At 43.1% G+C, this 25,288-nt stretch overlaps 1 protein-coding gene and 1 non-coding gene across 10 annotated transcripts in view; one reads left to right on the forward strand and one right to left on the reverse strand.

The window, feature by feature from the left end:
* The window catches only part of LOC130523564 (NACHT, LRR and PYD domains-containing protein 12-like), a 99,758-nt gene that overhangs the window by 28,972 nt on the left and 45,498 nt on the right, over positions 1 to 25,288 (forward strand). For 2 of the 9 annotated variants that reach the window (XR_008949915.1, XR_008949914.1), the window contains exons 4-6: positions 1,596 to 1,772; positions 1,883 to 2,056; positions 2,361 to 2,533. Coding sequence is in view for 6 of the 9 variants with exons in the window: in XM_057028904.1 (XP_056884884.1) it covers positions 1,596 to 1,772; positions 1,883 to 2,056; positions 4,363 to 4,536; positions 4,743 to 4,916; positions 5,447 to 5,666 (919 nt within the window). In the remaining 3 variants the exon portion in view is untranslated. Of the gene's footprint in view, positions 1 to 1,595; positions 1,773 to 1,882; positions 2,057 to 2,360; positions 2,534 to 4,362; positions 4,537 to 4,742; positions 4,917 to 5,446; positions 5,696 to 25,288 lie in introns of those variants that run through there. The other 7 variants (XM_057028909.1, XM_057028905.1, XM_057028904.1 and 4 more) reach the window with 6 other exon arrangements.
* On the reverse strand, positions 7,823 to 7,941 carry LOC130525043 (5S ribosomal RNA). Its single transcript, XR_008950325.1, has one exon. It is a non-coding gene; the product is annotated as a 5S ribosomal RNA (ribosomal RNA).

Raw genomic sequence — 25,288 nt, forward strand, 5'->3', positions numbered from 1 at the left:
CTGGACGTCTCCGAGGTGTCGGTGTACTCAGGAGTTTGTACAGAGATCTTCAAGAGAGAGAGTGTGATCTTCCAGAAATCAGTCTACTGCTTTGTTCATCTGAGCATTCAGGAGTTTCTGGCTGCCGTCTACATGTTCCACCGTTACACCAGGAAAGACACAGCGGTTATAAATAAGTTCCTAAAATATTCTAAACCAATCACATCTCTTGATGGCTTCCTCAGGAGAGCACTAAGGAAATCTCTCAAAAGTGAAAATGGCCACCTGGACTTGTTTGTTCGCTTCCTTCATGGTCTCTCTCTGGAGTCCAATCAGAGGATCTTGGGTGGACTGTTGGATCAGATGGAGAACCACCCAGAAACCATCCAGAAGGTCCTCAACAACCTGAAGGAGGAGAACAGTGATAAAATCTCCCCAGACAGAAGCATCAACATCTTCCACTGTCTGATGGAGATGAAGGATCAGTCAGTCCATCAGGAGATCCAAGAGTTCCTGAAGTCAGAGAAGAAATCAGAGAGGAGACTGTCAGAGATCCACTGTTCAGCTCTGGCCTACCTGCTGCAGATGTCAGAGGAGGTTCTGGATGAGCTGAACCTGCAGCAGTACAACACCTCAGAGGAGGGACGACGTCGCCTGATTCCAGCTGTGAGGAACTGCAGGAAGGCCGTGTAAGTAAAGATTTTTGGGGCCGGACATCGGCGTTTAAATCAAGCGAGTGGATCATGTCAGGTAGCAATACCCCCTCCAGTGGTCATTCCTTCAATTCTTTATTTCCATTGCAGCGTCCATAAATTAAAAACAACAACAATTCATCCAGAAATGTTCAACACTGGCTGGATATAAGTTCAAAGGTCAATCCAGACAAACCAACATAAGGCAGGAATAATAGGAGCCACAAGTTAACTGACTATCATGAAATTACTGTCATGTCATTAAATAACTTTTGTTTGTTTGTATACATCGTATTCTAACGACAGAAAAACACATTTTAACTAATGACACGTGACTATTTTGCTTCATTTGTTCAACGTAAAAACAGCCGGCCTCGTTGGTTTAAATGGGTGTTTTAGGTCTTTGTGGCGGTTCCGTTTGGAGCCTTTATGTGACCCACAAAGTTGTTTGAGCCTTTCCACACCCGTTAGGTGGCAACTTCATCACTAGCAACAAAAGGTGCAGTGAAAATGATTTGAAGGGAAACAGGCAGATAGAACAGAAGCTGAGGGCAATCGATGCAACCAGAGACTCTGATGTCATCGATCGGATCGCTGAATTAAGACTTGACGCACCATCGTACAAATTGGATGAAATGCAAAATATCCAAAGAGCCGATAGACAGATAAAAAGATGCACGTTTCTTTAAACCATTTGCTACAATCATTTTAAATATTGAGTAATTATGAGCTGTTCTAAAATAAGACAAATGTTGAGAATAATTCAGTTGCATTTCAGATCTGATGGTCGTTCAAACTGTTGCTCTACGGTGTTGAATTTAGCTTTTCCAGGAAATGAGCTACATTTGTGTTGAGGTAGATTCTCAGATAAGTTGATTAGAAATCCCAAAGTTTGACTCACTATTTTTGTTTCATACACAACAGACTGTCTGGTCGTTTTCTTTCAACGAGTCATTGGGAAGTTGTGGCCTCAGCAATGACGTCAAACCCTTCTCATCTACGGGAGCTGAGCTTCAGCGAAAACAAAAGCCTGACAGATGCCGGAGTAAAGTTACTGTCTTCTGCAATGATGCATCCAAACTGCAGACTGGAGACGCTCAGGTCAGGAGGCCTCTGTTGGTCTTTTCTAAATTTCTTTACATTTTCTGCTTTTCTCTTCATTTTCAGATTTAGAAATGTGTTTTTATTTGCCCCATTTATTCCTTTTCCAGGCTGAGTGAATGCAGTTTATCAGAGATCAGCTGTGGCTCTCTGGCCTCGGCGCTGAGGTCCAATCCCTCCCATCTGAGGGTTCTGGAGCTGAGTCAGAACCAGCTGCAGGATCCAGGAGTGAAGCTGCTCTGTGGTTTTCTCCAGGATCCTCTCTGTAAGCTGGAGACTCTCAGGTCAGCTTCCTTTTATCTTCGACATAACAACTAAACAATGAAAGGCTTCAAGATAAACTCCATTGACTTTTGGAGAAGAGAAGTGTAGTATGAGTATAAATGAGCCATTGAAAGTCAATTTCATAGATACATTTTAACTATGTTGTTGCTGTAATATCCCAGTTTATCAGTGAGGGGCCAGAGCTCTCCTGACTCCAAGGGCCCTGATTAAATAATGAAATAAAATGAAATAATGATTTTGAGCAAGTGTAATATGACTTTTCCTCCAATAAGAGATCATTTCTTGCCATGATTCCTTATCCAGACTGAGTGGCTGCAGGTTATCAGAGATCAGCTGTGACTCTCTGGCCTCGGCGCTGAGGTCCAATCCCTCCCATCTGAGGTTCTGGACCTGAGTCAGAACCAGCTGAAGGATCCAGGAGTGAAGCAGCTCTGTGGTTTTCTCCAGGATCCTCTCTGTAAGCTGGAGACTCTCAGGTCAGTCAGAGATGATCCAGTACTTTCCCAGGTGTAACTAGTTAGACAATAAATGTTTACATGTTTGATCTTTGTTATAAACGTAGTGTTACAGTTCTCAGAAAAAAGACCACACAGGACAGATTTGCAGTATTAAATTGGTTGTGGAAATCTGTCCCATGTGAGGATGGTCATCAATGACTAGAAAGGAAGTATCAATTGTAGATTTGTCTTGTTTTATTTTAGGCTGGCCACAAAACCGCCCAAACATTCAGACCAATCAAAAATGGTTCTTCCTGTCTTTTAAAGATCAGAAGGAAAACTAGAAACCCCAAAAAGAAAGCTGCTGCAGTGTGCCATGCCCCTTCTCTCCTGAGAAAAGCCATCCCAAAAAAGAGAAAAGCCCAAGTGTGAAGTGAGCCCCCTGTTAAACCTTGGTACCGAAAGCCTGCAGTCATTCTCATCTTAGGTGGCTTCATTCCAGCCAGAAGCCCAAACCTGCCTCCCTCTTAAAGGGGCAGCAGGTCAGTCCAACCACAGAAACCTTCATGAAGATCTGAAGCTTTCAGCATCCACAATTGTTGCACCTCACTTCCATTGGAGTCCAAATCAGAAGTCAACAAGTTGATTCTACACCGATTCTACACAATGCAGCCATTTTAAAAAGGTTTCCATCCATAAGTTTTCACACATTTTTATATAAATCTGTTTGTTCATCGCCTCCTTCTTTTGTAATGGTCATTAAAGAAAATGACCTTATTGGAGTTTTTCTCCTCACAAATATGACTTTCTATGAACGATGCAATAAATGCAGCTTGCAATCTAAGACAATATGGAAGTATGTGTATATAATAGTAGTGGAAGTAGCTCATAAAATAATACATTTGCTCTTCTCATCGAATCTTTCTATGTTATTAAAGAAAAACCTGCTCTTAGTCAACAACATCTAAGACATCAACCAAAAATCCTAATTTTCTACAATCTAATATAAAACAGTAGAGAAGACTCTTTCTGCAGAGACACTGGTGGCAGGAATGCAGAAGTATCACCTGCTCAACTTGGAAGGTGGAGCAGAAACCACCAGCTGAGAAGGTCCTCAGCGAGAGGAAGTGGTGGAGAACCATGAAACTTGCTAAGCTCCACCTCAGCTCCAGAGACGGGCTGAGCTGGAGCTGTGGCACCAGGTATCGCCCAGAAGAGCCTCCAACAAACAAGCTCTTCTCTTGGGAGGAGAGGGCTTTGAATCTCAGCTCAGTGTGCTTGTCTCTAGTAGGTGGCAGCTGCACCTTTTCCTGAGGTCCTTGTTGATGCCCTGAGGGGAATTGATGCTCCTGCAATGTTTTCTGGCAGCATTGAGCTTGCAGTGGGGCAATCAAACACACTGTGGGGGGGCTCTCTTTCCTTCTCTCATCTGGAGAACAAGTGACACCAGCTGCCAATCATTGTTGGAGAAATGTGCAGTCAGGGGAACTCTGCGTCCAGACTATAGCCACCCTTCCAGCATCCAGCAGTGTCTAAAACCTTTGATTTGGTTTCACCAGAGAGTGTAGGGATTGCAGGGTCGCTGCAGCATCGCCCACAAGCTATCAGGAGTGGGTTGCTTTGTCCCAACTCCTGACAAGAGTTGAGTGCTATTGAGAAATGTGGTCTCACAAACTTGGAAGGTATTTTGACCTACACACACTTTACATACGGTGTAGATCTTGTCCAACTGCCCTGAAAGAACCCAAAATAGGAACATACAGCAGATAAACCGGTGCAGGACCAGAGGTTTGTTGCTTGTAAGCTGTGTTTTGCTCTGGTACATGTTGATTTTTATTTGTCTTCTCTTAAAATAATTGTTATTTTAGACTAAGAGGCTGCAGTTTATCAGAGACCAGCTGTGATTCTGTGGCCTCAGCTCTGAAGTCCAACCTCTCCCATCTGAGGGTTCTGGACCTGAGCTACAACCCGTTGAAGGATTCAGGAGTGGAGCGGCTCTGTTCTGGACTGGAGAGTCCAAACTGTAAACTGGAGACGCTCAGGTCAGTCTTCATTTTTCTACCTATATACCAGCTGCTAAGATGGTGAAGTGAGGCTGTTCTCAATACTGCTGTGATGCACCACATTAAAAAAATTCCTTGGAATATCGTGAATTCAGGTCTGACCCAACTAAGAACTAACGTAGGTTTAGTACTGACGCAGATAACATGCAGACCTGCACCGTATAACCTCATCCTGCATTTTTCAGATTGATTGACTGCAGTTTATCAGAGATCAGCTGTGGCTCTCTGGCCTCGGCGCTGAGGTCCAATCCCTCCCATCTCAGAGAACTGGACCTGAGTGGGAACCAGCTGCAGGATCCAGGAGTGAAGCTGCTCTGTGGTTTTCTCCACTTTCCAAACTGCCGACTGGAAACTCTGAGGTAAACACCATTCTCAAAAATGTCCATTATTCCTTCCGAGGGTCCTCACACTATCTGAGTGTGTGTGTTGTGCCCAGTTCCTTCAGGAGGGAGGGCCACACGGGGACCACTTATTCATGATAAATTGATTTAAGGAAAATGAAAAAGCCGACAGATGGTAACCAAAATTAGACAAAACTAGGTGAGGGTGCCTGGTAGACACCAGCCAACGAGGAGGGAGATGGTGAGGGAGACAGGAAGTCATCTAAGACAGGTTGTGCCTTTAAAGATGAGCCACAGGTGAGATGGATCTCCATGATGAGATGGGAGGGAAAGAGGTGGGGAGAACCTGGGAAGAGTGAGGGCCAGAACAATATATATTCTCCTTGGAACAGTGCAAACCTGAGAGGTTGGAATTGTGGTAATACATATTACTATCATTTTTTAACCTGTAACTAAATTAAATATTTACAGATCATGCCTCTGATTAACCTTTCAGATGAATACTGGTTTCACTTATAACCTTATAAAAGTTTACCTTCTTTATTTAGATTAAGGGACTGCAGTTTATCAGAGATCAGCTGTGACTCTCTGGCCTCAGCGCTGAGGTCCAATCCCTCCCATCTGAGGGTTCTGGACCTGAATATCAACACGTTGCAGGATTCAGGAGTGAAGCGGCTCTGTTCTGGACTGGAGAGTCCAAACTGTAAACTGGAGAGGCTCAGGTCAGTCTTCATTTTTCTACCTATATACCAGCTGCTAAGATGGTGAAGTGAGGCTGTTCTCAACACTGCTGTGATGCACCACATTAAAAAAATTCCTTGGAATATCGTGAATTCAGGTCTGACGCAACTAAGAACTAACGTAGGTTTAGTACTGACGCAGACCAAACAGAGGTCTTAGTCATTGGTCCTGAAGGTCAGAGAGAGAAACTTGTACCAAAATTAAAGGATTTTAAACCATCTCAATTTGTAAAAAATCTGGGTGTGATCTTTGACTCTGAGCTTAGCTTCATCCCACACATCAAAAACATAACAAAGGTAGGTTTTTACCACCTGAAGAATATAGCCAGAGTCCGCCGTTTCTCTCTCAGGCCAGCACGGAGGTGCTGATGCACGCTTTTATCTCTTGTGGTCTAGATTATTGTAATGCCCTGCTCTCTGGTCTTCCCAAAAAGAGCATCTCTAACCTACAATTATTACAAAACTCAGCTGCACGGGTGCTGACGAGGACCAGAGGGCGGGAGCACATCACACCGGTTTTAGAATCGCTGCATTGGCTACCCGTGCGTTTCAGGATCGATTTTAAGGTTCTTTTATTCGTTTTTAAATGTCTTAATGGTCTTGGCCCGACTTATTTATCTGACATGCTTTTATTCTATCAACCCTCGCGGACTCTGAGGTCCTCGGGCACCGGCCTTTTAACCATCCCACATGTAAGCTCTAAAACGCACGGGGAAGCGGCCTTCAGTTATTATGGTCCCCGACTGTGGAACAGCCTGCCGGAGAACCTCAGGGCCGCAGAGGCTGCTGAGGTTTTTAAAAAGAGGCTCAAGACACACCTTTTAAATCAGGCCTTTAATTGATTTTTTGATTATTTTTAATTTCTTTTATGTTCTCATGCTTTTTTATGTCTTATCCTTATTTTACTTGATACCTTTACTGTTTTACTCCCTCAGTTCTTAGTTCTCAGTTTTTAGCTTTTACACCTTTTATCCCATTTACTGTTTTAGTCCTTCAGTTTTTAGCTCCAGTGTTTCCTCATGGGGTTTCCTCATGGGGGCCTGCCAGGCTGGGAGATGTTTCCGGTCTACCACTAGGGGTGCTGTCCCGTGGACAGCTCTGGCCTGGGTGGTTAGGGGGCTCTGTGCTTTGGTGTGGAGCCTCCAGTCTGTTCGGGTCAGGGTGGTCTTTGTGGTGGTACCACCTGTGGCCACGGACCGTGACCTCCCTCGGCCGGGTGGGCCTCCAAAGGTGGCGTCTCCTTCGCCTCAGGTCTCGGTGCCCAGCCATGTCTCAGCTTGTTTGTGTGTGTGTTTGATTTTGTGTATGCATGTGTGTGTGTGTGTGTATCTGTGTGTGTGTCCTTTTTCTTGATTCTCTTGTTTCTCTTTGTTGTTTTTATCCTTTGTGAGGCACTTTGTGCTACCCAGTGTATGAAAAGTGCCATATAAATAAAGACAGGACAAATACCCCAGGTTATAGCAGACCTGTTGCAAAGATGCTCATGGTGGAAACTAAATCCTGGTTCTCTGACTTTTCAGGTGGGCTCCAAACTGACGTACGCACAGGTCTTGATGATGCCCCCACGGAAGCGTGCCCCACCCCCAGACCTTAGCCCCCCCTACCCAGAACAAGAGCCCCAATCAGCTGGGACTCGCCGTCCACTAAAGCTGAGATATGCAAGGCTATGAATGGACCGCTATGGATATTTGGTTTTCAGTCTTTACAAAAGAAGCTGAACAAAATCAACTCTTCAATTGCTGCTTTAGGGGATTTTTTTCTTTAGTTTGTTTAGGGTCTTTTTTTAAAATCCAGGTTCTGTTCCCATGTTTGAATGTTCCAGTGTTTTTCTTTTAACACACATACATAATTGATGCTCATAATTCTGATTTCTTCTATTAAAAAGCACTGAGCAATATGTCTGTTTGCATCTTTTTTATCTCATGTTGGTACTGAGTTTGTTCGGCTTTTATTTGAGTTAATCAGGAGTGTTTTGGATGTAGAAACTTCTGTTTAAGTAAAGAGGATTTGTAGATGTAACTCATTCACATTCTGTCCAGTGTGAAATCACAGAATCTGAAAACACTGACTTTGATGAGTGTTTAAAACCATTACAAGTGTTTAAACACCATTTAAACATGAATGTGTGAAGAATGTCCAGGTACAGGTGAGTTACTGATGGACGTAAAGTGGAGGAGTGCAAAAAGCTTACAGCACCTGGTATTCCCAGGCGGTCTCCCATCCAAGTACTAACCAGGCCCGACCCTGCTTAGCTTCCGAGATCGGACGAGATCAGGCGTTCTCAGGGTGGTATGGCCGTAAGCGAGAGCAGGTGCAAGAAAATGGCCTTTTGAAGTTAATACACTCAAACTTATTTTCTTGAAACATTTATTCTGGTGGAGGTTGTCCATTTTGCTTTGTCACCGTCCAAACCTCAATGTTGGAGCAGCCTCCAATCCATTCCCCCCAAAAAGAAAAGGCTATATAGCCTATGAGCGTCATATCATCAAATCTGCCTAGAACGTCTCTTGGATGAGAGGTGAAACCCCTTCAAAAAAATCAAACAGGATTCAACTCCGATAAATGAAATCAACTTAAAAGCAATGTGCCATGGCCGGGAATCGATCCCGGGCCGGTGCGGGCCAGTTGACAATTGCTGTAACAGACAACCTGATTGAAACCTCCTGAAGACCCCAGAGGGAGAGTTCGAATCCAGCTTTGGGCATTATCAAAGAGAAGATATTTGATTGAAAAATTCACGATCATAAAAATGTTTAAAGTGCATAGCAGTGTCTGTGAGGTTTATGAGCCACAAATGCTGCTCTTTTTAGGAGCACAGCCATCTATTAAACTGTAGTTTGTGTCATAGCATAGTTTTATTGACAAATTCTAAATTGCAAGTAGCAGATATGAACAGGGAAATGCTACGTTATCTGCTTATTCTGTTACAAATAATCTGATGAGATAGGTGTGGAGTTAATTCAGTTGGGGATAGACAGATGGAATATTAGTTTAACTGCCATAAATATCATTTATGTTGTCATTTTATGTCTGTAGAATATTTTATTTAACATTGTTTATTTTTATGAATATTTAATTCCTTTATTTAACACATCATACAGGCGGAAGTGGTTTCTGTTCTTTGTTTAGTGACGGACCTTTAATGTGGTACTCCACTCCACGAACTTTTATTTGAGGTAATACTGCAAGAAGAGGAAGTTGCAGAAGACATTCTTTTTAAGACGTTTTTCTTTGCTCATGGTGGACTCATTCCCTCAGGGGTGCAGCCAGCGAGGTAATCTGTTTTTCTTATGTTGCGTTTGTACGTGTTGTATATGTGAAACCTGTTTAATTGTGTGTTGTGCTAAACAGTTCGACGGTGGTGATGGCGTTTACGGTGATGTGCCAATAAATCATCTGTGTCAAAAGAACTGTGGTCGTGCTTCTCTGACGGGAGTGATAGTCGAACTCGAGTCTGCTTCGAGGGACCTGCTCGGGCCCAGCAAGGAGGCGCAGACGGCTCGTCACGAAGGAAAAGCAGATAAGCCGATGTTTAACAAGAAGACACATGTTCAACGGTTCTCCATGAACGTCCACAAGTCAGACACACAAGTTAAAATGCTCTGAAAAGGGACACAAGTCTGGAAAACCACAAGGGACTGTGAAGCTTAGTGACAGTGGTCATAAGTTTAATGAGCAATTAATGTCGTTTACGTTTGATGTCTTATTTGAGCGCCTCATTCGTTAAAGGGGTAATCTGTACATTTTGAAAGGTTTGAAATAATTCATGAGCATTTAAGTTTAGTCCTTTAATGCTTGCTTTAAGGGTTAATTAGAAGCAAAATTATCTTTAAGTTTATTGACCTGAGTGCCTCAAGAACATGTTTAGGGCTAAACTGCTTATGTCAGACAAGCTAATGACATATAGTTAATTTCTAAGTAATTTATTTGTCAAAAGTAAAAACTGTCACTCTGAAGTAGCCTTCAAATGGCAGAACCAGAGCAGATAGATGAGCCTGATGATGCACAAGTAGTCCAGTTTGAAGAGCCTCGTAGAAGTGAAAGAGACCGCACATTAACAGAAAAAGGAAAAGAATTTCACAAGGAAAAGACTAAAGGGCTACTTCTACGCTTTGACAGCATTTATGAGCGCTGGAAAGCTCTCAGCAAGGTTGCTAAAAGGTCTGTAATAAAAGAGGACCCTAGCAACATTCTAGAAGAACATATCAGCACTGTTCAAAGGGAGTTGTCAGAGCTGAATATTGTTTATGATGAATATCGGAGGATTGACGGCCCAGAACATGAAATGCGCCGCAAGATGGATAAGTGTGTATCTGTCACAGGGATTGTGGTTCAGAATGCCCAATTTCAAATGCAAGGAACAGCAGAGAAGATTGTTTGGCCTGATGCTGGTTCTGTATTTGCGTCGTCTGTATCAAGCGGCTCACATTCAGCCTCTAAGTATTCTAAAGCTAATTCTGTTGTCTCTAATGTATCCTCAGCCAAAAGACAAGAAGCTGCAGCAGAATATGCAGCCACACAAGCTGTACTGAAGATTATGGCTGAACAAGAGGGTCACCAAGAGAAACTGCAAAGACTTGAGGTCGAGGACAAGCTGATAGCTGCAGACCAAGAAGCAGCTGCAGTATCTCGCCGTCTACAAGCAGAAAAGGAAGAAACTGAACGCAAAATAGAAAGAGAGAGAAAAGAAGCTGCACTTTTAAAGCAACAAGAAGAAGAAAGTGCAGCAAGAAAAAGGTCAGTCAAAGACTTAAAAAGAGAACTTGAGCGTTTGGAGGAGCTGAAAAGACTGAACTCAGCCAGAGCAAAGCTTCAAGTTTATGATGAAGGTGAGATGCTACACAACACAGAACTATCTACAGATATGCAAGCAACCAATCAGATGAATCCTGTGTATCAACACACACAAAGTGATTCAGCTCCAAGACATGTTGTTCAAGATAATTCAGGAGAGCTTGTCAAAGTTTTGGCTGAGGCCATATCAGCAAATAGGCTACCTATCCCAGAGCCTATCATCTTTAGCGGTGATCCACTCAAGTTTAACCACTGGAAGTCATCCTTCCATACACTGATTGAGAGGAAAAATATTCCCGCAGCAGAAAAAATCTTCTTCCTTCAGAAATATGTAGGAGGAGCTGCTAAAGAGGCTTTAGAAGGATATTTTTTGACTGATTCAGAAGACTCGTATCACGCAGCATGGGACTTGCTTAATGAACGATATGGTGAGCCCTTTGTAATTGCTAAAGCCCTCCGAGACAAACTACATGCTTGGTGAAAAATAGGCCCAAAGGAGAGTGCTGAACTGAGAAAGTTTGTGGATTTTTTACGTAGCTGTAAATCTGCCATGACCCATAATGAGAGTTTAAATGTTCTTAATGATGGAATTGAGAATCAGAAACTTACTGCCAAGCTACCTGACTGGCTAAGTACCAGATGGAATCGGAAAGCTACTCAGTATCAGCTGGAACACAGAAGGTTCCCAAGCTTTGATTATTTTGTGACTTTCCTAAGCATGGAAGCTAGCATCGCATGTAACCCTATAACCTCTTACCATGCTTTACAGCAGAGTGAATCTGAGAGACTAAAAGTTAAGAACCAAACCACAGTTGTTTTCAAGAATAGAACTGTTGGTGCAAAGATCCTCACAACTAACACTAGTGAGAAGAGCATAGTCACATGTGTGTTTTGTCAGAAAACAGGACACAGCTTATATAAGTGCAGAAGATTCATTGAAAGGCCTGTTGCTGACAGAGTAAAGTTTATTCAAGTCGAGAAATTGTGTTTTGAATGCTAAAGTCATGGCCATCAATCCAAGAGCTGCAGTAAGCGAATGGTGTGTGACATCTGCTCAAAACGTCACCCTACATGTCTTCATGAAGATCGCTTAAAACAAGAATCAAAGAAAGAAAATTCTGAAGCACAAAGTGTAACCAAAGAAATCACATCTAACAGAGTTGTACAAGACAGTAATAATACTCAGACTTCAACAATTATACCTGTTTATGTATCAACCTCAAGTGATTCAAGCAAGGAAGTTCTCGTCTATGCACTGCTTGATTCACAAAGTGACTCGTCATTCATTCTTGAGGATGTAGCAGTTGTTCTAGATGTGAATTCAGAGCAAGTTAAAATGAAACTCTCTACTATGACATCAAAGAAAACAGTAGTCACCTGTAAAAGACTGAAAGACCTACAAATAAGAGGGCTATTCTCCTCTAAGAAAATCACAGTGCCAACAACTTACACTCGTGAATTCATTCCTGCTAATCGCTCACACATTCCAACGCCAGAGACTGCCAAGGCATGGCCTCACCTGATGCATCTTGCAGAGCACATTGCTCCACTAATGGAATGCGAGATTTGCGAAAGCCGGCAAGTTGTAATTGGGGAAGAGAACCAACCATTTGCTCAGAGAACTGATTTAGGTTGGAGCATAGTGAGTTATGGTGAACAAAAAGAAAATGAGATTGATGCAATTGGTGTAAGTCACCGCATCATTGTAAGGCAGGTAATACCAGCACACAAACCAACAGTCAAGCTCAAGAGTGAAGTTCACTATGTTTGTAACACTTGCATCAAAGAAGTGGTTACTCCAGATGATGTAATCAAAGTGCTGGAATCAGACTTCAGTGAGCGAGTGGGAGAAGAAGCAGTCTTCTCTCAGGAAGATCTCCAGTTCTTGAACAAGCTGAAAGATGGAATCAAACATAAACAGGATGGTCATTATGAAATGCCCTTACCCTTTAAACAAGACAAGCCAGACTTACCCAATAACATGCCATGTGCTGTTCATCGTTTGAAGTGTCTAGAACAGGGGTGGGCAAACATTTTGATGCGCGGGCCACAATGGGTTCTAACATTTGACAAAGGGGCCGGACCAGGAGCAGATGGATGGATGGAGTGCTTCAGTAACCTCACCTCATTGGAGAAAAAATACACATCTTGGGATATGGAGAAAACATGTGCTTTAATTTCAAATGAAAATGAAGAGAAGCATTACAACAAAATATCTGAATTTGGAATGAGTCTTAAAATAAAATGAATAAAATGTGCCTTTTTAAAAAAAAAAAAAACATTTCTATTTTAAAGCACTGAAAGTTCTGTTATCCTACCATGGTGCCAAAAGTCAACAATGAACAGTGCAAGGAGGAAACAGTGGCAGCAAGTAAGTCTGTGAAGCGGCATTATCTGCGTGCGCATCAGCGAGACACTTTCCATTTTAATGGGAACAGTGTTGTTGCTCTCCTTTTTTAGCCAGCACATCAAAGTCCGGAGTTAGTTTTGTTGTGGCGATTCTCAGAATGGATCTCAGGTGTTGGTCTGTTAACCTGGATCTGTGGCTGGCTTGGTTTGATGTTCATGATGCTGAAGGTCTGTTCACACACATAGGTCGAGCCGAACAATGCCAGGATCTTCTGCGCTGTCTGCCGGAGCCTTGGAAACGCTGCTTTGCTGAGTGACGCATAGAAGTCATTTAGTTTCAGACAGTTGAACTTCCCTTTTAAGACTGGGTCGGACTGAAGGTCGATCAGTTCGAGCTGCAGCTCCTCTGGGGCTGTTTCGGGGTCTTGTGACAGAGGATAGGCCACCAACTGAAGTGACTTGTCAATTTTGTCGAAATCCGAGAACCGACGGCAGAATTCTCCGTGCAGTGCATCCAGTGACTCACTGTATTTCTTCACTTTTGCTCCGGCCTCTTTCAGCGTGGCTAGTGTAGGAAAATGAGTGAATGACTTGTTCAAAATTTGCCTGGAGAATATAGCCAGCTTGGATTTGAAGGCTTTCACGTTTGCGTACATGTCGTGCACAAACTGATCCTTCCCCTGTAGTTTCGTGTAGCTCTTGAGCTCATTTAAGTGTGAAAATACGTCCGTAGCGAACGCAAAGTCACAAATCCATCTCTTGTTGCTCAGCTCAGGAAATTCATCAGCCTTCCCCAGTCGCTCAAAAACAAGCCAATCTCCTCTTTGAGCTCCCACACGCGTTGAAACACTTTGCCCAAACTCAACCAGCGAACACGGGAGTGATAAAGCAGGTCCTGGTGATCCGCATCAGTTTCCTCCAGGAACGCAATAAACTGACGGTGTTGAAGTCCCCTTGCCCGTATGAAGTTGACGAGTTTCACGACAGGATTCACAACATGGTTCAGCTGTAATACCGATTTACATAGAGATTCCTGGTGGATGATGCAGTGGAGGAAAATGACATCCTGGTCAGGGTTTTCATCTTTCACTTTATTCTGGATTCTCCTCAGCAGGCCAACATTTTTCCCTGTTAAATTTGGAGATCCATCTGTGGTGACGTTGACAAGCTTACTCCAAGGAAGCTTCGCATTTTCGATGACAGCAGACACCTGGTCAAACAAGTCCTCTCCCCGTGTTTGTCCTTTCAGAGACTCCATTGTTAAAAACTCCTCCGTTATTTCAAAAGTGTCGTTGATACCTCGGATAAAAATGAGAAGCTGAGCAGTGTCTTTGACATCGTTGCTTTCATCCAGTGCTAAAGAATACAACGTGAATGACTCCGTCTTTTTATTTAAGCTGCTGCTGATATCTTCATCTATTAGTTCCACGCGGCGAGTCACTGTCCGCCGTGATAAGCTGATTTTCTCAAATTTGTCTTTGCTCTCCGGGCACAAAATACCTGCTGTCTCCACCATGCATTCTTTTAAAAACTCGCCCTCAGACAGAGCTTTGCTGACCTTCGCTAGTCTGAATGAAAGCATAAAACTGGCCTTGGTACTTGACTCTTGAATGGCAGTTTGACGGTGAAAAAACTTTGTTGAGCCTTTAAATTAGCTGCCAACTTCTGAGCAGCAGCTTCCCGTTCTTTTGTTGACAGCTTGCTAGCATAGTTAGCATGCTTTGTGGCAAAGTGTCGGCTAATATTATACTCTTTAAAAACCGCCACAGTTTCTTGGCATATGAGGCAAACAGCAGATGATCGGTGTTCAGTGAAAAAATATTTAGTTGTCCACTCCTTATTGAACACTCGACATTCTGTGTCCACTTTCCGTTTCTTAGGTCCGCTCATCTTTATAGAAGGGCTGATGGGTCAGAGGATAAAGTGCAAACGTGAAGTAGAAAACAGTGTTTATGTAATGTATCAATTGTTTGTATAAAGTTTTATACAGCGATCGTAATGACAGAATACCGTAAAATGCACTGAGAGCTTGAAATACGGGGAGAGGGAGTGACGTAAGTTCACACATGCGCAGTACAAATCGTGTTTCCGGGTACAGATCGAGTAGTGTACAGTGCGCCATCTAGTGGGAAAACACCAGAATTGCAGTGAAAATATAACATTAACAAGGTTTATTCATTTAATTTTTCAAGTTTGGCGGGCCGGATTAAAACGTTTAACGGGCCGGGTGTGGCCCCCGGGCCGTAGTTTGCCCATGCCTGGTCTAGAACGAAAGCTCAAGAGAGACAAACAATACTGCATGGATTACATTAACTTCATGCAAGACATCATCACATGTGGTGATGCAGAAAAGGTCCCAGAAGAAGAACTCAACAATCATCCAGCCTGGTATATTCCCCACCATGGGGTATACCACCCTCAAAAGCCTGGGAAAATTCGTGTAGTTTTCGATTGCTCAGCAAGGTTCCAGGACACATCATTGAATGATCACCTTACTGGACCAGATCTAACAAACAGCCTGGTGGGTGTCCTTTGCAGATTCCGTAAGGGCCCTGTTGCTGTTATTTGCGATGTGGAACGAATGTTTCATCAGTTCCATGTGAGACCTGAGGACCAAGACTACTTGAGGTTCTTATGGTGGGAGAATGGTGATCTTGAGTCTCCACCATCAGTTTTTCGGATGAGAGTTCATCTCTTTGGGGCAGCCTCTTCACCTGGGTGTGCCAATTTTGGTCTGAAACACATAGCTCTTGAAGGTCAAGACCAGGTTAGTCAAGACACTGTGAAATTTGTTCAGCAGAATTTTTATGTGGATGATGGGCTTGTTAGTGTGATGTCTGACTCAGAGGCTATCCAGCTTGTCGAAGAAGCTGAAGCTTGCAGTGTCATGAGGTCAGTGTCAGTGTTAGTCGAAATAGCTCTTCAGTAGTGTGAAGCGTTGTGCAGTACGTGAGGAGTTCATGCTCCAGTGAACAGTGTTGAGTCGATGCAAGGAAGAGTGTGCAGAAAGCGTGAAAAACCTGGATATGGCTTTGGGAGAGCCACTGATGGAAGTCCATTCTTGGATGAGCATGGTGTGCTCAGGGTAGGAGGACGTTTGACAAGGTCTAGTCTTCACCCACATGTCAAGCATCCTGTCATTTTGCCTAAGACAAGCCATGTATCTTCTTTACTTATCAAGCATTACCACCAAAAGGTGCATCATCAAGGAAGAGGCATAACTGTAAATGAACTAAGATCGAGTGGAATATGGATCATAGGCTGCAGTAGTGCAGTTGCCTCACACATCCACAAATGTATGATGTGCAGAAAGTACAGAAGAAACACACAAGATCCAAAGATGGCAGATTTGCCAGAAGACAGGATGGAAAGTACTCCTCCATTTACATATTGTGGCCTAGATTGCTTTGGACCATTCTACATGAAGGAAGCAAGAAAAGAACTCAAGAAATATGGTCTCCTTTTTACATGTATGTGTTCAAGAGCCGTACATATAGAAATGTTGGATGATCTTACCACAGATGCTTTCATCAATGCGCTGCGCACATTCATTGCAATCCGTGGGAATGTGAGACAGCTGAGATGTGATCAAGGCACAAACTTTGTAGGGGCGAAAAAGAGTTGGTTCATGAATGCAATGAAAGATCTGAACCATGAACAAATGAAGGGATATGGATGTGAGTTCCTAATGAACACCCCATCATCAAGCCATATGGGAGGTGTATGGGAAAGACAAATAAAGACAATCAGAAGTGTTCTCACTGCAATCCTGGATGAATCTGCTAAAAGACTTGACACTGCTTCACTTCGCACATTTCTGTATGAGGTGATGGCTGTTATAAACAGCAGACCTCTAACAATTGAACACTTAAATGAGCCCACAAGTGTCGAACCTTTGACTCCCAACCACATTCTCATGATGAAGTCTAGCATAGTGTATCCCCCTCCTGGTCAATTTGTGAAGCAGGATCTGTATTTGCGTAAGAGGTGGCGACAGGTGCAGTTTCTGTCAAATGAGTTTTGGGTTAGGTGGAGGAAAGAATATCTCCTTAATCTTCAGCAGAGACAAATCTGGCAAACAGATAAGAGAGATACAAAGGTTGATGACATAGTTATCATTTGTGAGGACAGTTCTCCAAGAAATCAGTGGAAACTGGCAAGAGTGACAGAAGTGTATCCCAGTGCAGATGGAAAGGTTAGAAAAGTGAAACTGTTCGTCAGTGACTCAACCTTAGACAAACAAGGGAAGCGTACTACTAAGTCAGTGTATCTTGATCGGCCTGTGCAAAAGATTGTTGTATTGGTTGAAGCAGAATAAGTGTCATAGTTCACTTGTTACGTTAAATGTTACGTTAAAACGTAAGGTTGTAGCAAAGGTGTAAAGTGTGTATTGAAATCACAATAACTGTGATTTGGTGGGAGTTTAACTGCCATAAATATCATTTATGTTGTCATTTTATGTCTGTAGAATATTTTATTTAACATTGTTTATTTTTATGAATATTTAATTCCTTTATTTAACACATCATACAGGCGGAAGTGGTTTCTGTTCTTTGTTTAGTGACGGACCTTTAATGTGGTACTCCACTCCACGAACTTTTATTTGAGGTAATACTGCAAGAAGAGGAAGTTGCAGAAGACATTCTTTTTAAGACGTTTTTCTTTGCTCATGGTGGACTCATTCCCTCAGGGGTGCAGCCAGCGAGGTAATCTGTTTTTCTTATGTTGCGTTTGTACGTGTTGTATATGTGAAACCTGTTTAATTGTGTGTTGTGCTAAACAGTTCGACGGTGGTGATGGCGTTTACGGCGATGTCGTGCCAATAAAAAGAACTGTGGTCCGTGCTTCTCTGACGGGAGTGATAAGATGAATATACAGTGTGCACGTACGGGCACACGTGTGTATAAACACTTAATACACGCGTGTGCGTGGACGTAGACTTTTTAGTACTTTGGGTTCATATACTTTTTAGTATTTTGCAGATTCGTGTCTGTATATAAACCAGATCCTCCTGTAATAAAGAACTAAAGGCTGACTGTTGTCACGTGACCTGTCTCCGTCTGTGTCCGATGATGGAACCTGCCTGGAACATCTGGTGCACAGAAAAAGCAAAACAGCTCACAGAACTGGCCCAGTTTAGACCCAAAAATGACAAAAAATAATGAAAACGTGTGACGCAGTAGAACAATGGACGAACTTTCTATTGGTCATTGACAGTTTCAGTCGTCATCAGAATTCATCAAAAATATTTAAACCAACAAACTACACACAGAACCGCAAAGTTTAGAGCTTAAAGGGAGCGACAGGTGAAGATTTAAAGCTCAACGCAGCTGAAGAAGTTCCAAAATAGAGAAATATCATGTGGTGCTTTACCGCCACCCGATGGACACGCGTGGAACTGCAGATACTAGTGAAACGCGCTCCGACACATTCTGACCTCTGCTGCTCCTCCTGGACTCCAGGGCTGCAGAAATATGCTGCTTTTACAAGTCTTTCAAATCTGTCAAGCAACATAAATCTTAATTATTTAACCAGGTTGAAAATGGCGGAGAATGGTGTCCGAAAAGCGTCTTTATTTTAAAGTGAACAAGAACAGTTCGGTCCGCGTTCACAGAGAGGCGGAGAGACCTCGAGAGAGTCCAAAACAAGTCCGCGAGGAAAACTCTCAAAAATAGTCAAGCCACAGAAGTCAGGGTTTGGCGATGAAAACCCTCCGCCGCTGGCAGACGGGAGTTCTGTCCTTAAATCTAACGGGAGATTGAAGAGAGACCGCAGGTGCGTGTGTCTGCGGGGCCAGCTGTGGCTGATGAGCGGCTCCTCCACGCCCCCTGCAGGTAGACACCAGCAATAACGGTCCCAGAAACTGGGAACCCAACAAACCAGTTTTTAAAAGTATTCCTTTCAGACTAAGCAGGAAGACTGAAGACCGACAAGGTGAGTGGAAACGAAGAGCATTATTGAAAAGAATTGACAGTTGTGTTTGGAGATAAAATCAAGATTTGAATCAACTAGACTTCATATTTAATTTTAGCACAAAAGGTCTTATTTAACTTTCTTATAGTCTGGCTTTAGTTATAGTTGAATAGTCTTTCTAAGTGAAGTTTAGTTTATTTTTCTGCTCTTTGCTACTGATCCTAAAAGAACTTTAAACCCTCCCAGAATGCTTTAATGGTAGTAATATATACGCCATAAAGCTGTTGATTAGGTTTTAAAAGTGAAAGTGAAACTATTCTCTTCAGACGAAGCAGGAAGAGCGACATTTTTGTGACAGGTGAAAAGCTCATAAAGTTATTAGAGTTGTTCAACAGTCCAGGTTACAGCTGGATATTTTGGTATTATTTAAGACAATAAACTTATAATTAAATAATTAAAAATAATTAAATAAATCAACACAGGATCACAGGACACCAACAGGATTTTGGGTTCATGTTGCACGTTTTCTCACAGTGGTTTATTGTTCTATGTTGTGGAACCACTGTGAAAGAAATGCAGGAGTGGGTGTCATTTCTTTCATCTATTTTAAATAGAGCAGTGATCTTTGAGGACTTGGATCATAGAAATAATTGAAGAGGGGAACAAAGGAGGGAAGTTAAAAAGTCCTGACTAGTATGTTCATGTAGCACCAGATAATTTAGTGGCTGAGCTGAAGACAGTCCTTTCACCATGTTGGCCTGTGGAAAACCAGTGTTGTCGGGCCGATGGACCAGCGTCCCCGTCGTTGCCGGACCACCGTTGGCCACCAGTTGGGTTTTGGGATCAAAGTGGGGGCGTTTCCTGTATCCGGTTCTCCTCACGGATCCATGACTACAACATGTTGCTGCAAGTGCAGAGACGTTTGCTCTGGAAAGAACTTTAGAGCACATTCAGTGCTGCAGGATGAGGGGCTGGAAAAGGTGCCAGTTCTTTTCTCACTGCAGGGAACAGTTAAAAAAAGCAGTTTAAACTCTGAAAACATGAAAATGATACAGATACATCATTGATTTATTGATTCAGTTGTTATCCAGAATGGATTAGAAATGTTCCTGTTTGATAAAAATGCAGTAAATTGGGATTATTTAACTACAACCTCTACAGATTATTTACCTTCATCACAGTCTCATCACTATTTCTGATGTTTCCTCAGGATGGACGAGGACAGAGCAGAGTCCACAGTGCCCAGCTGTGTGTCCCTGAAGAGTGACCGGTCCAAAGGTGGACAAATAAACTTCAGAAGTTCAGAGGAAATGTAAGAAAACTAAAGCGTGATGATGTGTTTGTGTGGCAGCTGTTAGTCACATTAACAGCAGCAGGTTGTGAGTTTATTATTGGAGATGTTTACACTTAAACCTCAGACAGTCATATAGTTACAGACTTAATGTGAATATTGTTGATTAGAAACAAGAATCAGGTTTAAACTGAAAGATGAATTCAGACATAAATGCTGGAACAATATTGAGTCTTGATCAGGTTCTTTCATCCTATAAATCAAAGGACTAATAGAGATGGTTTCATAGTGAGAGGGGGGAGCACATCCTATCAAACTGGGACCAGTCAGCTCCACCAGGAGAGTCCTCTTGTTCACAATCTGGAAGCAGATCTGGAGATGCTGAAATGAAGCCCAAACAAAGTAAAAACTGTTCAATATGAGATTTAATTTGTGATGTCATGAATTTGTAGTTGTGTTGATGATTTATTATAGATGGAAATCATTGGTTTACTTATGTTCAGGAAGTGATCTGCAGGAGGTGATAGAAGGTCATAAGATGAGTCTGAAGAGAAGATGTGAACATGTGACTGAAGGAACTCATGAAGCAGGAAGTGGAACCCTGCTGAACAAGATCTACACTGAGCTCTACATCACTGAGGGACAAAGTGAGGAGGTGGACACACAACATGAGGTGAGACAGCTTGAGAGAACCTCCAAGAAGAACATCCAGGACACTCCAATCAAGTGCCAGGACATCTTCAAAGTCTTATCTGAGCAACAGAGACACATCAGAGTGGTTCTGACCAACGGTGTCGCCGGCGTTGGAAAAACCTTCTCAGTGCAGAAGTTCAGTCTGGACTGGGCAGAAGGTTTGGAGAACCAAGACATCAGTCTGGTGCTTCCGCTCTCATGCAGGGAGCTGAACTTGATCAGAGATGAGCAGCACAGTCTTCTCTCACTGCTTCATGTTTTCCATCCAACATTACAGAAGATCAGAGCAGAAGATCTGACTGTCTGGAAACTTCTGTTCATCTTTGATGGCCTGGATGAAAGCAGATTTTCACTGGGTTTCAACAACCATCAGCTCATCTCTGATGTCACACAAGTATCGTCCGTTGGCGTGCTCCTGGTGAACCTCATCCAGGGGAACCTGCTTCCCTCAGCTCTCATCTGGATCACCTCCAGACCTGCAGCAGCCCATCAGATTCCTCCCTCGTGTGTTGACAGGATCACAGAAGTACGAGGCTTCACTGACTCCCAGAAGGAGGAGTACTTCAGGAGGAGGTTCAGTGATGAAGATCTGTCCAAGAGAATCATCTCACACATCAAGGCCTCCAGGAGCCTCCACATCATGTGTCTGATCCCAGTTTTCTGCTGGATCACTGCTATAGTTCTGGAGGACATGATGACCAGAGACCAGAGAGGAGCACTGCCCAAAACCCTGACTGACCTCTACTCACACTTCCTGAGGGTTCAGATAAAGAGGAAGAAGCAGAAGTATGGAGGAAAGCAGAGACCAGAGGAACTGACTGAGGCTGATAAAGAACTCCTTCTGAAGTTGGGTCGGCTGGCGTTTGAACATCTGGAGAAAGGAAACATCATGTTCTACTCAGAAGACCTGGAGCAATGTGGACTGGACGTCTCCGAGGTGTCGGTGTACTCAGGAGTTTGTACAGAGATCTTCAAGAGAGAGAGTGTGATCTTCCAGAAATCAGTCTACTGCTTTGTTCATCTGAGCGTTCAGGAGTTTCTGGCTGCCGTCTACATGTTCCACTGTTACACCAGTAAAGACGCAGCAGTTATAAATAAGTTCCTAAAATATTCTAAACCAATCACATCTCTTGATGACTTCCTCAGGAGAGCACTAATGAAATCTCTTGATGACTTCCTCAGGAGAGCACTAAGGAAATCTCTCAAAAGTGAAAATGGCCACCTGGACTTGTTTGTTCGCTTCCTTCATGGTCTCTCTCTGGAGTCCAATCAGAGGATCTTGGGTGGACTGTTGGATCAGAGGAACAGCCACCCAGAAACCATCCAGAAGGTCCTCAACAACCTGAAGGAGGAGAACAGTGATGGAATCTCCCCAGACAGAAGCATCAACATCTTCCACTGTCTGATGGAGATGAAGGATCAGTCAGTCCATCAGGAGATCCAAGAGTTCCTGAAGTCAGAGAAGAAATCACAGAGGAGACTGTCAGAGATCCACTGTTCAGCTCTGGCCTACCTGCTGCAGATGTCAGAGGAGGTTCTGGATGAGCTGAACCTGCAGCAGTACAACACCTCAGATGAGGGACGATGTCGCCTGATTCCAGCTGTGAGGAACTGCAGGAAGGCCGTGTAAGTAAAGATTTTTAGGGCCGGACATCGGCATTTAAATCAAGCGAGTGGATCATGTCAGGTAGCAATACCCCCTCCAGTGGTCATTCCTTCAATTCTTTATCTCCATTGCAGCTAGAGGTAAGATCTTAAGACCGAGCCCGAGTCCGAGCCCGACCCGACCCGAAATTCGGGTCGGGTCGGGCTTAAAATGCGTAAAATGTCAATCATTACGTTCGGGTCGGGTCGGGCCGGGTTTCTCTCTCGCTGACTTTTTTTTAATAAATATTTGTTTATAAAAATATACACTAAAACGATGTGTGGATACTAAACTAAGGAATACTTATTATAAATAAATAATTTGGATAAAACAGAGAAGGCGCTGTAAGGTAATCGCGTAATTAAGCGAGTGCGCATCAAGATTTCTCTTTCACTCTCTTTGTCTGGCCTCTTATTCTGTGTTCCATTCATTTATCATGATCATAAAAATATGTAGATTATTTTAACCTTAAAAGATCTTGCGTTTTTTCTGCCCAAAATACTATGGGATAAATTTAAATTTCGGGTTTGCTTCGGGCTCGGGCTGCAAATCAAGTAAATTGGTCGGGCTTGGGCTGGGTCGGGCTTTAATGCCCGCGGGCCTGGGTCGGGTCGGGCTGGATTTTTTAGGCCCGATCTTACCTCTAATTGCAGCGTCCATAATTAAAAACAACAACAATTCATCCAGAAATGTTCAACACTGACTGGATATAAGTTCAAAGGTCAATCCAGACAAACCAACATAAGGCAGGAATAATAGGAGCCACAAGTTAACTGACTATCATGAAATGACTGTCATGTCATTAAATAACTTTTGTTTGTTTGTATACATCGTATTCAAACAACAGAAAAACACATTTTAACTAATGACACGTGACTATTTTGCTTCATTTGTTCAACGTAAAAACAGCCGGCCTCGTTGGTTTAAATGGGTGTTTTAGGTCTTTGTGGCGGTTCCGTTTGGAGCCTTTATGTGACCCACAAAGTTGTTTGAGCCTTTCCACACCCGTTAGGTGGCAACTTCATCACTAGCAACAAAAGGTGCAGTGAAAATGATTTGAAGGGAAACAGGCAGATATAACAGAAGCTGAGGGCAATCGATGCAACCAGAGACTCTGATGTCATCGATCGGATCGCTGAATTAAGACTTGACGCACCATCGTACAAATTGGATGAAATGCAAAATATCCAAAGAGCCGATGGACAGATAAAAAGATGCACGTTTCTTTAAACCATTTGCTATAATCATTTTAAATATTGAGTAATTATGAGCTGTTCTAAAATAAGACAAATGTTGAGAATAATTCAGTTGCATTTCAGATCTGATGGTCGTTCAAACTGTTGCTCTACGGTGTTGAATTTAGCTTTTCCAGGAAAGGAGCTACATTTGTGTTGAGGTAGATTCTCAGATAAGTTGATTAGAAATCCCAAAGTTTGACTCACTATTTTTGTTTCATACACAACAGACTGGCTGGTAGTTTTCTTTCAAAGAGTCATTGGAAGTTGTGGCCTCAGCAATGACGTCAAACCCTTCTCATCTACGGGAGCTGAGCTTAAGCTGGAACAAAAACCTGACAGATGCCGGAGTAAAGTTACTGTCTTCTGCAATGATGCATCCAAACTGCAGACTGGAGACGAATGGTTCTTCCTGTCTTTTAAAGATCAGAAGGAAAACTAGAAAACCCAAAAAGAAAGCTGCTGCAGTGTGCCACGCCCCTTCTCTACTGAGAAAAGCCATCCCAAAAAAGAGGAAAGCCCAAGTGTGAAGTGAGCGCCCTGTTAAACCTTGGTACCGAAAGCCTGCAGTCATTCTCATCTTAGGTGGCTTCATTCCAGCCAGAAGCCCAAACCTGCCTCCCTCTTAAAGGGGCAGCAGGTCAGTCCAACTACAGAAACCTTCATGAAGATCTGAAGCTTTCAGCATCCACAATTGTTGCACCTCACTTCCATTGGAGTCCAAATCAGAAGTCAACAAGTTGATTCTACACCGATTCTACACAATGCAACCATTTTAAAAAGGTTTCCATCCATCAGTTTTCACACATTTTTAGATAAATCTGTTTGTTCATCGCCTCCTTCTTTTGTAATGGTCATTAAAGAAAATGACCTTATTGGAGTTTTTCTCCTCACAAATATGACTTTCTATGAACGATGCAATAAATGCAGCTTGCAATCTAAGACAATATGGAAGTATGTGTATATAATAGTAGTGGAAGTAGCTCATAAAATAATACATTTGCTCTTCTCATCGAATCTTTCTATGTTATTAAAGAAAAACCTGCTCTTAGTCAACAACATCTAAGACATCAACCAAAAATCCTAATTTTCTACAATCTAATATAAAACAGTAGAGAAGACTCTTTCTGCAGAGACACTGGTGGCAGGAATGCAGAAGTATCACCTGCTCAACTTGGAAGGTGGAGCAGAAACCACCAGCTGAGAAGGTCCTCAGCGAGAGGAAGTGGTGGAGAACCATGAAACTTGCTAAGCTCCACCTCAGCTCCAGAGACGGGCTGAGCTGGAGCTGTGGCACCAGGTATCGCCCAGAAGAGCCTCCAACAAACAAGCTCTTCTCTTGGGAGGAGAGGGCTTTGAATCTCAGCTCAGTGTGCTTGTCTCTAGTAGGTGGCAGCTGCACCTTTTCCTGAGGTCCTTGTTGATGCCCTGAGGGGAATTGATGCTCCTGCAATGTTTTCTGGCAGCATTGAGCTTGCAGTGGGGCAATCAAACACACTGTGGGGGGGCTCTCTTTCCTTCTCTCATCTGGAGAACAAGTGACACCAGCTGCCAATCATTGTTGGAGAAATGTGCAGTCAGGGGAACGATGCGTCCAGACTATAGCCACCCTTCCAGCATCCAGCAGTGTCTAAAACCTTTGATTTGGTTTCACCAGAGAGTGTAGGGATTGCAGGGTCGCTGCAGCATCGCCCACAAGCTATCAGGAGTGGGTCGCTTTGTCCCAACTC

The sequence above is a fragment of the Takifugu flavidus genome, chromosome 4 (genome assembly GCF_003711565.1).
Source record: "Takifugu flavidus isolate HTHZ2018 chromosome 4, ASM371156v2, whole genome shotgun sequence".
In the NCBI taxonomy this organism is placed as follows: Eukaryota; Metazoa; Chordata; class Actinopteri; order Tetraodontiformes; family Tetraodontidae; genus Takifugu; species Takifugu flavidus.